The sequence below is a fragment of the Microplitis demolitor genome, chromosome 9 (assembly GCF_026212275.2).
Source record: "Microplitis demolitor isolate Queensland-Clemson2020A chromosome 9, iyMicDemo2.1a, whole genome shotgun sequence".
Taxonomy (NCBI): Eukaryota; Metazoa; Arthropoda; class Insecta; order Hymenoptera; family Braconidae; genus Microplitis; species Microplitis demolitor.
The window spans coordinates 14,813,682-14,829,335 of record NC_068553.1 but is presented as its reverse complement, the minus strand read 5'-3'; the positions used below and the strand labels follow the sequence as shown (position 1 = coordinate 14,829,335).

Here is a 15,654-nt window from a genome sequence, read left to right as displayed (position 1 = left end):
TTATTTATAATAATGGTTTAGTTCATTTTTCCAACACAATCGATAGTAAGAAGTAAAATAGCTAATGAATATTTCTATAAAACCAATCTCCCACTTCCTTGAATATCATTTAATTGGTTACTAAATTTTCTAGTTATTTCTTACATAAAAACTGTATTTGTAAGAAAATACAACAGCTTTATTTATATTTTTAAAATTTTTAATACTTTAAGTAACGATAATTTTCTGAATTAGAAAATAAAGAAAATTACTGGAAAATAAAGTTTTTGAAATTAGTTGATTGGAAAAAAAATCGCAATTTTCGTGAAAAACAGATGAAAATTCTTTTATGTCACATTAAACTGTATCAAAAATAGTTGTCTTTGATTATTATATCAGCCAAATGACGGATTTCATCTGTAAAAAAGTGCAGTGAGTATGCACTTGTGTAGTAAAAATTTTTAAAGGTCAAAATATTTAACTAATATATAAGCGGCGCAAAATAAAGTCGTTTGACTGAATTATTCCCTTTATCGAAAATTTGTTGGATCCAAAAAATATTTGTTGAATTGACAAAAAGAAATTGAAATTCTCGGAATAAGTACTATTCTTTTAACGCAAGAATTTTCGTATGCTCCAACTAAGAAAAAAAGTTAATTAAACCAAGAGAAACATTTCTTGGGAGAAAAAATGTTCATAGAGAAAGGAGGAGTCGCCGTTACTAGGTAACGGCAACGGGAGTAGTTCGGTGCTCGCCACTAGATTGCACCTACGACTTGTAGTGTCCTTGGGAAGAAACTTATTTAAGAAGTTTTATAATCCAAATTCTAAGTGTTTAAGGTTTATCACTTCCCTGTCGTACAATAGAATGGCTGGAACTTTTTTCGACGATCGAGATTTTGGATGTTGTTATCATTCATGAATGTCTCGACACGAATCTTTTCGTAGTGATATTATATTGAAACTAATAAATATATTTATTTATTTTCAATAATTAATAATTTTATGATGTTTTGAAGCTATGCTTTCGTTATCCGCTTTATGTTGAACTAGTCTTGAAGTTCCAGGAGCTTCACAGATACTTATATTATTGTTGGGAAACGATTCTCTTCATTTTTATTGACGCTTTTACTATATTATTTTCATTTAGAAATATCCATTTTCTTTTAAAAAATAAAAAACTTTTTCAAATTATTCAAATTCAAATGAATTTTTATTTAAACTTAGTTAATAAATCGTTAGTCACGTAATCACTATTTTCAGGATTTATTACAAACAAAAATTGAATTAATATCTTCCTTTCGATGTTAGGTAAATGTGAAGAAAACATCTTATGCGCCCGCATTTTCTTAGCACGTAAAACCGGGGCATCAGTTTTATACGTCTGGGTAGTTTACCATAAAAGATTTTTCTTTAACTTATAAGATTCTTTATTTGTGCGTTATGAAAACTTAAACACATCTTTCAAATTTTAGTTTCTCTACACAGGAAAAACAGTTAAATTAAGTCAAGAACAATATTCTTGATTTTAATACATTTTTTGATCAATGTGGAAAATCACAATTTTCTTGCATAGACTTGAGGAGCAGACGACAGTCCAGTAAGAATTAAAGTTAAGATACTTGGCCACCTTATGAATTTAAAAAAAAATGCGCGGACTCATTTTTTAATTATCTAAGTACCCATTTTTCAATTTTTATTTTACGTACATTTTATTTATTTATTTTAGAATTAGAAAAATTCTAATTGTCAATTATCCTGAAGCTAGTAGACAATTAATAATTTTCAAATTTTTTTTTTTCAACGAATCAGTTATGGAAAAAAAGAAAACTAAAAATATGTAGGTGTATAAAATTAAAAAAAAATTATAGGTGCAATTTTCTAAAATATTTTTTTTTTAATTTATGGTTTTAAAAAAAATTCAAAAATTATTCGACGTTGGCTGATTTCAGTATCATAATTGTCAGCTACATTTACACTCATAATAATTTTATCAAAATTATCAGTGCTTATAATCAGTAATTCCATAAAATGTTATATTAAATATTCAAAATCGATTTAATTAATAATTAAAAAAAAAAAAATTTTGAATTTTTAATTTTCGCGCGCGCAACCTGATTCGAGGATAGAAATTAAAAGAGCCAATCAGTGGGATACTGATGCAATAATGGCGTCTGTCACATGATACTCACCAAAGAATCAGTTGGAGCATTTACTAACGACAGTAAGCTTGCAATTCGTGCCGTGATTTTTTTTTTTCGTCAATAAAATGTTATAACTTAAATAATTAATTACAAAAAATTAACAATTGATAATTTAAATAGTTTTAAATCGTGTTTTATAATAAATAGTGGTGCCAAGTGTTATTTTGTTGAAATCTGATTAGTTTAAATTATACAGGGTTAGAATTTTATAAAAATTGTAATCTTATCATTTTTGAATATTTTTGTGAATTAATTACGGGTGATTATATCAAAATTTAATTGCAATAGTGTATATTTTTATTAGAATCAGTTTTTTGTAAGTGACATTTTGAAAAATATTTTGTTTTATTAATAAAATTTCAGTGGGTACTGAAGTGGCGGGAAGACATTGTGTTGAAAAAAATGGCGGGGATTGGTGTTGAAACTTTTTTTTTAGGTATTGGTTGTAAAGTGAATTAATTAATAATTTTGTGTGTTTAAAAGTGATAAGTGTTTGTGAGTTTCAAAGTGCTTTCGTTGTCAAAAAATTAATGCGAAATAACAGATGTGAATTTTTAAAAAATTTTGAAACTTAAACTCGCGTTCAATTTTTTAAAAAAAATATACAAGTGGCAATAAATATAAATTGTTAATTTTTTGTTAAATTTAAATTGAGTATAACTTGCCATGTAGCCGATCGTTATAATAAATTTAACAAAAAGTCAATTTTTATTTATACCACTTGAGGTGTTGGTTTTAAAATTAATAAATTTGTGATTTTAAGTGATAATGAGTGTTTGTGAGTGTTGAAGTGACTACTTGCAGAAATGAATATAAAGAAGCAGATGGTGAGTTTTTAAAAATATTTTTAATTTTTTTAAATCATTATTTTTAAACTGTTGATTTTTAAAAATTGAAATGAGTATGTATGTAGCAGACATCAGACAAATTTACAATTATTAATAAGAAGAATAAATAATTAGTAAAATAAAATTTTTGAAAAATGGGAATTTAAAAAATTTTGAAATTAATAAGTACATTTTTTATAAATATTATTTTTTTAATTCTTTACTCTTTTCATTTATAGTTTTAAATTTGTCTGATGACTGCTACATTAATACTCATAAATTGAATAATCATTTTTTTGATGACTTTACGGTTGAAGAAGTTAAAAAAAAAATCTCACTCTCATTATTCAGGATAATGTGCATTTTTTATAAATATCAATTTTTTAAATTATTTACTCTAGCAGGCATCAGGCGAATTTAAAATTATTAATAAATAGAGTAAATAATTAATAAAATAAAATTTTTAAAAATGCGCATTTAAAAAATTTTTAAATTAATAAGTGCATTTTTTAAAAATATTATTTTTTTAATTATTTACTCTATTTACTTATAATTTTAAATTCGTCTGATGTCTGCTCAATTTTCACTCATTTATTTATAGTTTTAAATTTTCGATGTCTTCTACATTCACACTCGTTAAAAATTTTATCAACTATAAACAAAAGTCTTTTGATAAATTATAAAAAGTTTTATTAATTTTTTTTTTCATTGCTCTTCAGATATTAAAAAAAAATACCACACAAAATTAAATGACAGTAATAAAAAACAATCTCTTTAATTTTTTGAATATTTCTAATTTTTGTAACGAAAAATTTTTTGAAAAAATTAGAAATTTGGTTGCTGTCAATTATTAAGGTCATTGACCTTTAACACAAAAAATTTTTCAAATGAATTTCAAAAAAATTTTTTTCCCCGCAATGAATTTTTTTTTATAATAAAACAATTCATAAAATTTTTCAAAAATTTCCTGAAAATTTTTGTAATTATTTTCAATAAATTTTCAAGTACGGAAATCATATCTCTTACCAACCTCCACATGTGTATTCATATATGTATTTGGATGATGCATTAAGTAAAAAGAATACAAAATACTTTGTGCGTCAGTGTGCGACAGTCTGTGTTGGACCAATCACGTAAGACCACGATCGCAATGTCTGTGTGGCTTTATAGTTTTGTCGTACTAACTAACAGATAAGTGATTATTCCATAACAAGCAACTAAACATAACTAGTATATACATTTTAAATAATAAAACATAATCGGTTATAAAAAATTTATAAAATTTAAAATGTTTCCTTGTGGCTTAATATTTATTTTACTAAATCTTTATTCAGACGGTAAGTAAATTAACCTTAAAATAAAACAACAATTGTCATATTTATTATTTTTACTGCAATAATTTTGTCCTTATTTTAAATTTGAGTTGATAAATAATATATGTATTTATTTTAGTGGGTGGCAGCGTATCACAACGTGATATCGACAAGCATTTGGAGATGAGTCGTAATTTTTTGGTGAGAGGACAACTCCAAGATGCTCTGACACATTGTCATGCTGCTGTTGGTATGTTTTAAGAATATTACTAAATTAATTAATTTATTTGTGGGATAAGGCCAGACTAATTAATATTTTATTTGTAGATGGAGATCCTAATAATTATAGAGCGTACTATCAAAGAGGTATCGCGTATTTCGCGTTAGAGAAACCGAAATTTGCGCTACAAGATTTCGATAAAGTTCTAGAACTTAAACCAGACTTTATTGCTGCTAGATTTCAGCGCGCTAATGTTTTATTTAAACAAGGGCAATTTGATAAAGCTGCTAAGGATTATCAACATGTGGTACGTTCGTTTTTTTAAAAATTATTTTGTGTTTCAATCTGGAAAACGAATTTCTTTTTTTTTCTATATTTAGAAATATTTAAGAATGTGAATGTACCAGATATGAGACATGTCCTAAATTAAAAAAAAAATGTTAAATTGAGTAAAATAATGAAATTTTTAAAAAATGCGCGTACTGATTTTTCCTTGATTTAAATACGCATTTTTTTATTTTTATTCTACTTACATTTTATTTATTTATTCAACTTCAAAAAATTTCCACTTGTCAGTTACATTCATAATCATAAAAATTAAGTGATTCTCAAGTTAGCCAACGTTAAATAATTTTTTGATTTTTTTCAAAACAGTAAATTTAAAAAAATAAAATATTTAAAGGAATTGCACCTATAGATTTTTTTATTTTCAATATGTACATTTTTTTTTTTGTAATTGATTTTTTTATGAAATTGATAATCCTGAAGATAATAGACAATCAACAATTTTTTGATTTTTTTTTAACAAAATTACAAAAATAAGACTAAAAAAATACATATGTAGAAAATTAAAAAAAATTATAAGTGCAATTTTTTTTTTTTACAATTTGTCGGTTTTGAAAAAATCTAGAAATTATAAGACGGCGGCTAACTTCAGTATCATGAAAATTATGAACAGTCTTGATTAATTTTTTTTTTTCTCAAAATGAAAATATTTTTCTAATTAAGTAAAAATACCGTACAGTTTAATTATGAATGTAAGTAAATAACTAACAGATTATTTAAACATTTTTTTAGTTGGAAGTTGAGCCGTCCAATGATGAAGCGTTAAAAAATTATTACCTTATCGACGAAGTTCGTGACAATATTGAGCAAGCGAAAGCGCTAATACACAGCGGACGACACTACGAATCCGTCGATCTAATCACCGCGGCAATAGAATCGTGTCCTTGGAATGCTGAATTACGTGAACTAAGAGCTGAATGTCATGTTGCTAACAAAGATTACATGAATGCCGTTAATGATTTTCACTCAGCAACAAAATTACTGTCTGATAACACTGAAGGATTATTGAAATTATCCAACTTTCTTTATCGCCTTGGTCATGTTAGTGAGTCATTAAAGTATGTATTTGTTTATTTTTTTATTTATTTATTAAACTACACTGTAAAAACTCCGGAGTGAATACGGATTTTATTTCACCCCGAATTTACTCCATCACTCGGAGCCCCGGAGTTTTTAAATAAAATCATTCCGCGTGCGAATTTTTCTTTACAACTTTTGTTGTCAAATTGTCGGCAAATTCGGGCAGGAAATTTCGGAAATTTCCATAGTCAAATTACTGTCAATTTCAAGCTAAAGTGGCTATTAGGGTCCATAGATCATTTTTTAAATTAAATGACAATTGGCGCGTAAAAAATTATTTTTAAAAAGTTTTATATCTTCACTATAAAAAATCGGGAGTGAATGCGGACTTTATTTCAATTCGAATTCACTCCGTCACTCGGAGTTCCGGTGTTTAAAAAAAATCAGTAAATAGGGATTTTTTTATGAGCGGAGCGATTTCGGAGCGACGCGGATTTTATTTAAATCCGCATTCACTCCGGTCCTGAGTTTAAATACTTAAATAAATTTATATTTAATAGAAACAGCTGTTAATTAGAAACATAATTATTTAAATAAATAATTCATTCAGATATTAATAATTAAACTTAAAATATTATGTTTTTAATTTATAAAATGTTTCAGTAACTCACTAAATTATAACTTCATATATATAATACATAGTGAAAATATTAAATTATTGAATGGCTATAGTGGCATAATTTTTATGGGAATATTTTATATTTCGGTACAATATGAGATGTTATCTCATGGTACGATTGATGTAAATCACACGTCAGTTTGTGACTCAGTGAAATTATATTTGTACAAGTTTTATTATCAGCTGCTTATAATTTTTGAAAATCATTTCGCGTGAGTATGGAAAGGGAGCTCGTAATTGTTTCCGTACTCAAATAAATGTCAAAATATCAAAGACCTAAGCTCATTATGTATTAGTAATTTTTTTTATAATTAAAATTTTCCGAGACTCCCTACGGAGTGAAATTCATTCCGGGAATTAAATAAATAAAAAATCATTCACTCTGAGTTCACTCAAATTTTTAACAGTGTAATTATTATTATTGTAATCTATTAAATTAATTAATTAATTAATAATTGAAATTTGCAGTGAGATAAGAAGTTGTTTAAAACGTGATCCAGAACACAAAGAATGTTTCAAGTTCTACAAAAAAATAAAAGACGTCGCTAAAAATCTTGATGAGGCCTCGCTGGCTGAAGAGTCACATGATTATCCAAAGTGTGTTAAAACGGCTCAGAAAGCTCTCAAGCTTGAAGCTGATATTGATAATGTTAAACTTAAAGCTTATCAGTCATTGTGCAAATGTATGCCACACACTGATCCTACTGGGGCTGTTAAAAATTGTCAGCAAGCTTTAAAAATCCATAAAGATCAAACTTTGCTGTGCGATAGTGCTGATGCTTATCTTGCTGCTGAGATGTATGATGATGGTAATTATTTTTATTTACTTAATTATTTATTTAAAAGCCGTTTCGAATCGCAAGTATTGATATTTTTTTCTAAAACTAGATTTATTAATTTTTTTAAGTACGGGGACAAAGATTAAGGAACAGAAATTATTTAAAAAATATTAAAATTTAATTTTTATTTTAAATTATTTTATTTTTTTTTTTTTGCGGTAAAATTCTTTGACATTTTAAAAAATTTACTTTTGACAAATGTCAATTTAAATTCTAAAGCTCAAGCTTTTGATTTTTTTTCAAAATTAATTCCGCAATTTTTTTTATAAAATTATTGTAAGCATCAAAAATTTTAAACTTATTTTTTTTTTTTTATTTCCATGCGAAATTTAAACTAGTTTCATACTTATAAAATAAACTAGTCCACCCTTAATTATTATTCATAAAAAAAATTATTTTACAGCCATAAGAGATTTGAAAGAAGCTTTAGAAATAGACCCGCACTTCCAGCGAGCCAAGGAGTTGCTCCAGACAGCGCAGCAGCGTCAAAAAATGTCCGAATCCCGCGACTACTACAAGATCCTCGGAGTAGCGCGAAATGCTCCAAAGAAAGACATCGTCAAGGCGTATCGTAAAGCTGCGCAGACGTGGCACCCGGACAACTTCCAGGATGGCGAGGAGAAGAAACGAGCAGAGAAAAAATTCATCGACATCGCGGCCGCTAAAGAAGTTCTTACGGACCCTGAAAAACGGGCGAAATTCGATCGCGGTGAAGATCCTCTTGACCCTGAGTCCGGTAAACATCCATCGGGCTTCAATCCCTTCCAGGAGTTCCATCAATTCCATGGCTCGCCCTTCCAGTTCAAATTCCAGTTCAACTAAAACTAATCCGTCACAATCAACGACTCATGACTCACTAATAAATTAAAAATTCATATATATATTTGTATATATATATGAAAATTAATAGTTAACGACTAGACACACGGGTTTACTATTTATTTTGTTTATTTAAAATAAAACCTTTGTGATAAATAGTCGGTTATTTAAATTTAAAATACAGAGTGTGAAATTATTTTTAATTATCAGGATTTTTTAATAGTTTATTGACTGAACACGACCATTTTTAAATCAACAAATATACTCGTGTATGTACATATGCGTATATAGTTTGTAGATAAATAGTTTAATAATTAAATAACAGCTGTGCAATTATCATTAATTACATTAAAGACTTTGTAAACATATTTAGTCTAATTATTTCATTTATTTTTTCTATGCGCAGGCTCTTGAATTTTAAATTAAGAGTTTGTCGTGCGTCAAATTTATGTTTAAAAAGCTATAACAGCTAAACCGTCAGTCGTATGAAAAAATTGTTTCAACAAAAAATTTACCTTTTTTTATGGAGAACAAAAAAGGTATTTATAAATTTTTCGATATATCGTGAAATAATTGAGATAATTGAGAAATTAAATTTATGTGTCATAATTTCAAGTGATTAACGTGAAGGGGACTTTTGATTGCAATTATCTCGGAAACTAATCACGATATCGAAAAATTTAAGAAGAACTTCTTTGTTCTGGATAAAAAAATGAACATTTTTTGGTTGAAAAATTTTTTTGTAGGACTGATTGTTTCGGGTGTAGAAGCATTTGAACGTAAGTTTGATGGGAGGAAATTATTTGACATCGATTATGTATGCAAAGTCTTGTGTAATTTTTCGACTATTGATCCTGATAGATTTTTAAACAGAATTTGTATAGTAATAATAATGAACCGATGTAATTAGATGAATTATAAGAGGTTTAAAGTGATGTACATACCATTATTTTTAGTCAGAATCTTCCATGAGGGTTTTGTCGACTGTCATCTAGCTATTATAGTTATAAATGTATTAATTAATTGATTAATTAACAAAATTATAAATGTATACATATATAAATATTGCTTAAAATTAATTTTAATATAATGTAAGTGCTGTGCGCGTGTTTGATGAGTTTCTAATGTATATACATTTTAAGATAAATATTGTACTGCTATAAACTTGTTTAAATATATTTAAATAATTTATACATTTAAAATTTTTGTGTTTTTATTTCGCGTATTTATTAAGCGCGATGTTTTCCTACACTCCAATTAACTAAAATAATTTGAAAGCATTCTTAACTTTTGTATAAAAAAATTAAAAATTAAAAAAAAAATAGGCAAGTTATTGCTTACTGTCCGATTTCCGAAAATTGAGTTTTCATTGATGTCGACATTTTCAGGTTCTTGAAAGAGTAACCCGATAATGAACCAGCAAATAAATAATGGACCTAAAGCTTGGAACGTTTTTCGCGCGCTAAATAGATGTTAATTCTGGTCGTCATTATTAAGACATATATTTCAATTTATTTCTTACTATGACCAATTTGCCTCATCTTTTTCTACAAACCGTAACTAAGTGATTTCAAAGGAAAAAATCTGGACATCGGTTGGCCCTTTGGGCCAGCCCCAAAAATTTCTCGCTGTTTTTGAGCTCAAAGAGCTCGAAAATACTCTTGCATGTAATTGTTCATGAAAATTTACAATTTTCATAGTGGAAAGTTAAAAATAATAAATTCTATTAATTTGTAAAAAAAAAAAATGTTTTTTGTTTATATCTGCAAAACAAACAAACTATTAATTTTTTTTTTATATAATTTTTACCATAAATAAGAAATAAAGGACTTGACGCTATAAAAAATAATGAAACCTTAGCCTACGAAATAAAAAAACAGAAAGACGAACAATATTAAATATTTATTATAAAATATATATATATACGCAAAATCAAATTAAAGTTAACAAATTACTTCCTTACGATAGAGGTTTTTAAAATCTTCTAATTTTTTGTCATTAAAAGATAATGCAATTGTTTCATAGCAATCATGTAGTAAATGAGTGTGAAAAAATCAAATATTACCGTTCTCTATTTTTTTTTGCAGCAGGAGTAGTTCGGTGTTCGCCACGAGATCGCGCCCACTGCTTGTCGTGTCCCTGGTAAGAAACTTATTTCAGAACTGTTATATTTTGTTTTATTACTCCGTTATTCGATAGATTGATAATTGTCTGGGTCGTAGTATAGAGTATCCTATATTACATTATGTCAATTATTGTTATCATTATTGTTATGATTAATTTATCTCTGAAATTGAATTTGAACTTTACAAAAAAAATGTTTTAGTTAAAAGTCTACAGAGTTGCTACTATGTGATTGAGAACATACGAGTGAAATAATTCAGTGTAAAGCAAGTGGTATTTGAATATTTAGCTTTCAACAACTATGTCTTTAACTTTTTGAAATAAAATGTAAAAATGTCAATACAGTATTCTGGTTTTTTACTTTTTGAACCTTCTTTAAACGATCATGTGTGGATCTGAAAAATAAAAATGTTTCAAAATTACAGATTTTAATAATTACCTTAAAACATTTTTATCCTCCACCGACATCAAAACAATCATCAGTTACTACAAAAGACAATTATCAACTATCTTATCTTCGAGCTTGCATGTACCATGATTTTATAAAAGACATCAAATATATCGATATGATCATACATTTTTGATGTTGCGAAAATATATGATTTTATATATTTTAACTACATATTGTTTGGTCTTATGGGTATAATCTTATGGTAACAATTCTCACACATTATGAAAACGATTACCATAATATATAAGGGAATATGTCACATGTATTATAGGAATGATTATTATAAAAGATGGGGTTTATTCCCATATTCACTTAAAAACTTTTACAATATGTCACAAACACAAACACACACGCACACCATCGGATATTATTTTGGAAATAGTCGGAATAGTTTCCTAGAACCTCAAAACATCGACATCTGATGAAAATTCCCCGATTCAAAAATCTGAGTTCTAGTTTAGTCCTCAAAAGCTTCAATTCTTTTGATGTTCTATTTGCCGCCAGAAAGTAACTCTATTTTAGTACTCAAAACTCTCAATGAGAAACTATGAGGTCTGAATGCAAATAATTTATCGATTTTTAATTATAAGTAAGACCTCAAAATCTTTAGCGAATGAAAAGTTATAATTCGGACTTTGAAAAATTTTAGATAGTAAAGGAAGGGAGAGAATCGACGAATGATACTTTTGAGGTTCAAATGCGGATAAAATTATTTCTTTATGTTTTGAGTATTTTGAGGCTCTAATCAGATTATGTTGTTCCAGTTTAGTCCTCAAAGTGGTAAAATAAGTCCTAACTACTACTTTGAAGACTAAACTAGGATAACTTTCAATACTGTTGTCAATCTTAAAATTCAAAATTGATTCTCAAAAACCTCATTTGAACTTTAAGATTTAAATCCGAATTTGTTTTTTGACTTAGGTCAGTATTTGAAAATCGGGATGAAAACAATAACTTCTAGAATTTTTGAAAACTTACAACTTTCATAACGGGAAGTTGAAATTTTTTTTTATCTTAACATGCATCATTTTACCCCGGGATTCTAAAGATTTTAAAAATACACGAGGGTCAATGTAAGAAAAACTATCGATTATTTTATTTCTCCATAATTTCATTTTATTCTTTTATTTGTACAAAATTTGTTGAAATGAAATTCTTATTAGAACAGAATTGTTTTGATTGAATTTTTTTTGTTCCACATTTTTGCTTTGGCGTATCATGTTCTTCATATTTCTTTGGTAGTAGAAATTTATTTTCTTTTTTGAATTGCTTGAAAAAAAAATAATAAATATATAATATAACCTACTCCCTAATATTACTTCAAAAAAGTATTGTCTGAGCGTTCTTTACCTCGATAACTTTTATTATGGGAAATAGAGGACGAACGCCTCTAGATTCTTCTAAGACTTCTTCTCCATAAGCCAAAACTTTTTCATTAATCTTTTTGAGAGCTTCTGTTGTGTATATGGAATCATCGTTTTTTATCATTTCTTCTCTGCGCAGATCTTCTTGTTCTTTCTATAAAACGTGAGCATAAAAATAAAAGAAGTGATTTAGCAAGAGCTTGTAACAAAATGGTTTAAATTTTTATCAATATTTTTACAGTCAACCTGTTTAATTTTTGTGCAATTAGGTGTTACGTTCGGGAATTTCTCCAGTATTAATAAAAATATTATAAGTTGAATATTAATTAAAATATTTTTAATTAATAATTAAGTCCAGGTTTGGCCTCATTGGTGTGTCGATAGATCACCGGTGGACTTTGGTCATTGATTATTATATTAATTATTAATTTATTTAATTTTCGCGATTTAAAATATTTTGTTGCGAATTCTAACGCCAAATAATTATTTTTATAATAGTAAATGAAGGATTAGTAGGAAAATCGGCAGGAAACCTGAACTGCTGTTGAGCGCTCAGAGTTATTGGACAGGGTGGAACTGTTGATAAGTGCTCGTCCCTGGGTGATAGTAATGTTATAGACAGGTCATGGTATGGGTGAAATTGTTGGGGTGCCAATTGACTGCTTACTAGTGAAAAATGTCACTACACGGAGAAAAAAGAACAGTAACCATTACTGCGTAGACCAGTAATCTAGTCAATTGAATAAATATAACTATAGTAAAATATGCTTTTACTATACTTAATCTTTCGCCAAACACGCTCATTGACTGGATTACTGTTCTGCGCAGTAATGGTTACTGTTTTTTTTTCCGTGTAATTCAAATAGTGGTATATTTTTCACTAGCAATAAGTGACTATTCACTACCAAATAGTGAGAGTCACTAATTCGTTTTTAGAGAGTGCGCCAAAAAATCTTTTTTTTCTGTATAATTAAATCAAAATAATATTTACATTTTCTAATTATAATTTACCATTTGTGTTTTCAAATCTTGAGCAATTTTCTTCTTTTTAATCTGTTCTTTTTGTATTTCTTTAAGTTTCATTTTTTTATTGTATTCATCTCTTTTGCATCTTTGGTAGGCTTCCCATTTTTTTTCATTTTCTTCTTCCTGTTTCCATTTTTCAATAGTCGCAGCATGTTCAGCTTGATATTTTTCAATATCTGCTTTTAATTTTTGTTTTTTATTTTCTCTTGCTTTCATTTTTTCAATTTCAATTTCTTCTCTCTCCTGAATTGCTTTTTTTAAACGGTCTTCACTTTCTTTTTCATCGGTCTCCCAAATAACAGCACATTTTTTTGCTATGTCCACAATATAAAAATACATATTTATATAATGAAAATACTTTTCAAAATATATATCGCCTTACCCATCAATTCTGAGCGACGTATTTTTTCTGCTTGAATTTCTTTCCACTTTGCCTGAGTCATCTCATTTAAATGATCTTTGGCTTTAGCATAAGCTTCTACAAGACTATTTACTAAAATATCATGATTTTTAAGTCTCTCCTGTTCTAATTCTTTATTCTTTATTGACTCTAAAAACATTTCCTGTAACTTTTGTTTCTTATTTCTCATCTACAATTATAAAAAAAAAATTAATATATTAGACAAAAAAGAATTATTTAATTATTTTTGATAACCTGTTCAGCTTCACATTGTTCAATAAGTTTTAATTCTTTAGTCACATTATCTAGATCTTTTTTATCAGCATTTCGATCAAAAGATTCTATTTTCTTCAAATAAGACTCCGAATTTTCAATCCTATTATTAGAATTTATTTTTAATTAATCATTGATAGAACATGGAAAAAAGAGCAGTTGAAAAATTACAGTTTCTACAGTGAAAACAGGCCTTCGGGGCAAAATTCTTTAAACATTAAAGCTTAAATTGTAATTTTAGAAATTTGTTATAGTAATAAAATTAATACAATTTTAAGCAGTAAATTTTACATTTTAAAATGTAATTTTAGTTAAATAAATTTTTAAAGCATTATTTATTTTTTATTTTGAATTGTTGCTTTATTTAAAAATTAATAGTTGACAGGTGAAACCGTAAAAATTAACATTTATTGGTTATGTATTTTTTGCTTTCTGAAATAATACTTCTTATTTATTGATAACATAAAAATTATACTGTGAGTTATCAATTGTCGAGAATGATGAATGATCTGAGAAAAATCACAGCTCACACTGTAATTTTTAAATTCTATATCTTAAGAAGAACACTACTGTACAGAATAGTAATAGCAACGATCGAAAATGTAATTTTAACTAATTTTAGAATAAAATTTAAAATTATAAAATGTGTTTACACTGATAGAAGGATTTCTTAGTATTAAAAAAGATTTGTTAATATTTAACAAATTATTTCTTAACGGAGCTTTATTTAAGAAATATTTATTAATATTTAACAAATCATTTCTTAAACATCATTTTTTTGTATTTAATAAATATTTCTTAGCATCTAATAAACGATTTGTTAATATTTAATAAACGATTTCTTTCCATTTAAAAAATGATTTATTAGTATTTAATAAATCACTTTTTAACATTTAATGAATCACTTTTTAATAATTAATAAATGAATATTTTATATTTAATATATTTTTTATTATTTGAACAAATTTTTTTTTTATATTTAAGAAATTATCTATTAACTTATTTATTAAAATTTAATTCATAAAATCACACAGTTCAAGAATATATATCTATATATGTTTTTGCATGCAGCTACACACATTCATTAATATTTGTATTTATAAACAAAAATAACTAAAACAACCACCGTATTTTCTGTTCTTTTAATTTCAAAATACAATTTCATAGTAATTAACACTATAACTAGAATAAACAAATTAAAATTTCTTATATTAAACTACGCTGAGAAATAACATAAAATCCGTTTGATAGTACATGTGTTTTTAATGGTTTTATATTTGATTAAAATTGAACTGAATAAAATTAACAAGGCTTCCATATTTTCATAGTTATAATATGGATGACAATTTACAAAATACTTCTGATATAAATATTATTTAAGTATATGAGAGCTTCAGTTGTAGGTTACGTTTAACCAACAATGCAAGCTAGAACGGAGTAAACAATATGACGTCGCAACGACACACACATATAGCTCTTTTAATACGTGTACACCACTACAGGCTCGTGCGTAGCCCTCTACCGACAAATTCGTCTAAGAAATATTTATTAAATATTAACAAGCCTTGTTTGGTGCTAACAAATATTTCTTTTATGTTAATAAGGCTTTGTTAGCATTAAAAATATTTCTTAATAATAAAGAAGTTACTTATTTCATTATAATAAATATTGTTAATAATTACTAAATATTTGTTAAATCCAAAAAAGTCAGTTAAGAAAAATTTAATAAATCAATTTATTACTCCTAAACAAATCCTTCTATCAGTGTACT

At 26.7% G+C, this 15,654-nt stretch overlaps 2 protein-coding genes across 10 annotated transcripts; one reads left to right on the top strand and one right to left on the bottom strand.

Moving 5' to 3' along the window:
- Nucleotides 1-4,123: 4,123 nt before the first annotated feature.
- Nucleotides 4,124-9,447, top strand: LOC103571571 (dnaJ homolog subfamily C member 3). The gene is made up of 6 exons (XM_008549778.3): nt 4,124-4,347; nt 4,463-4,573; nt 4,651-4,850; nt 5,621-5,946; nt 7,056-7,396; nt 7,830-9,447. The coding sequence occupies exons 1-6, from the start codon at nt 4,299-4,301 to the stop codon at nt 8,246-8,248; spliced, it is 1,446 nt and encodes a 481-aa protein (XP_008548000.1). The 5' UTR covers nt 4,124-4,298; the 3' UTR covers nt 8,249-9,447.
- A 2,474-nt stretch (nt 9,448-11,921) lies between these two features.
- LOC103571583 (golgin subfamily A member 6-like protein 2) lies at nt 11,922-15,557 on the bottom strand. 9 transcript variants are annotated; one of them, XM_053741887.1, is made up of 6 exons: nt 15,010-15,554; nt 13,866-13,986; nt 13,593-13,800; nt 13,196-13,524; nt 12,171-12,338; nt 11,922-12,089 (listed from the first exon to the last, which is right to left on the bottom strand). In XM_053741887.1, the coding sequence occupies exons 3-6, from the start codon at nt 13,798-13,800 to the stop codon at nt 11,937-11,939; spliced, it is 858 nt and encodes a 285-aa protein (XP_053597862.1). In that variant the 5' UTR covers nt 13,866-13,986; nt 15,010-15,554; the 3' UTR covers nt 11,922-11,936. The 9 variants fall into 9 exon arrangements, with proteins under 9 accessions (XP_053597862.1, XP_053597859.1, XP_053597864.1 ...); XM_053741884.1 differs by having other exon boundaries at nt 14,963-15,029; XM_053741889.1 differs by lacking the exon at nt 15,010-15,554 and adding an exon at nt 14,883-14,935.
- Nucleotides 15,558-15,654: the final 97 nt, after the last annotated feature.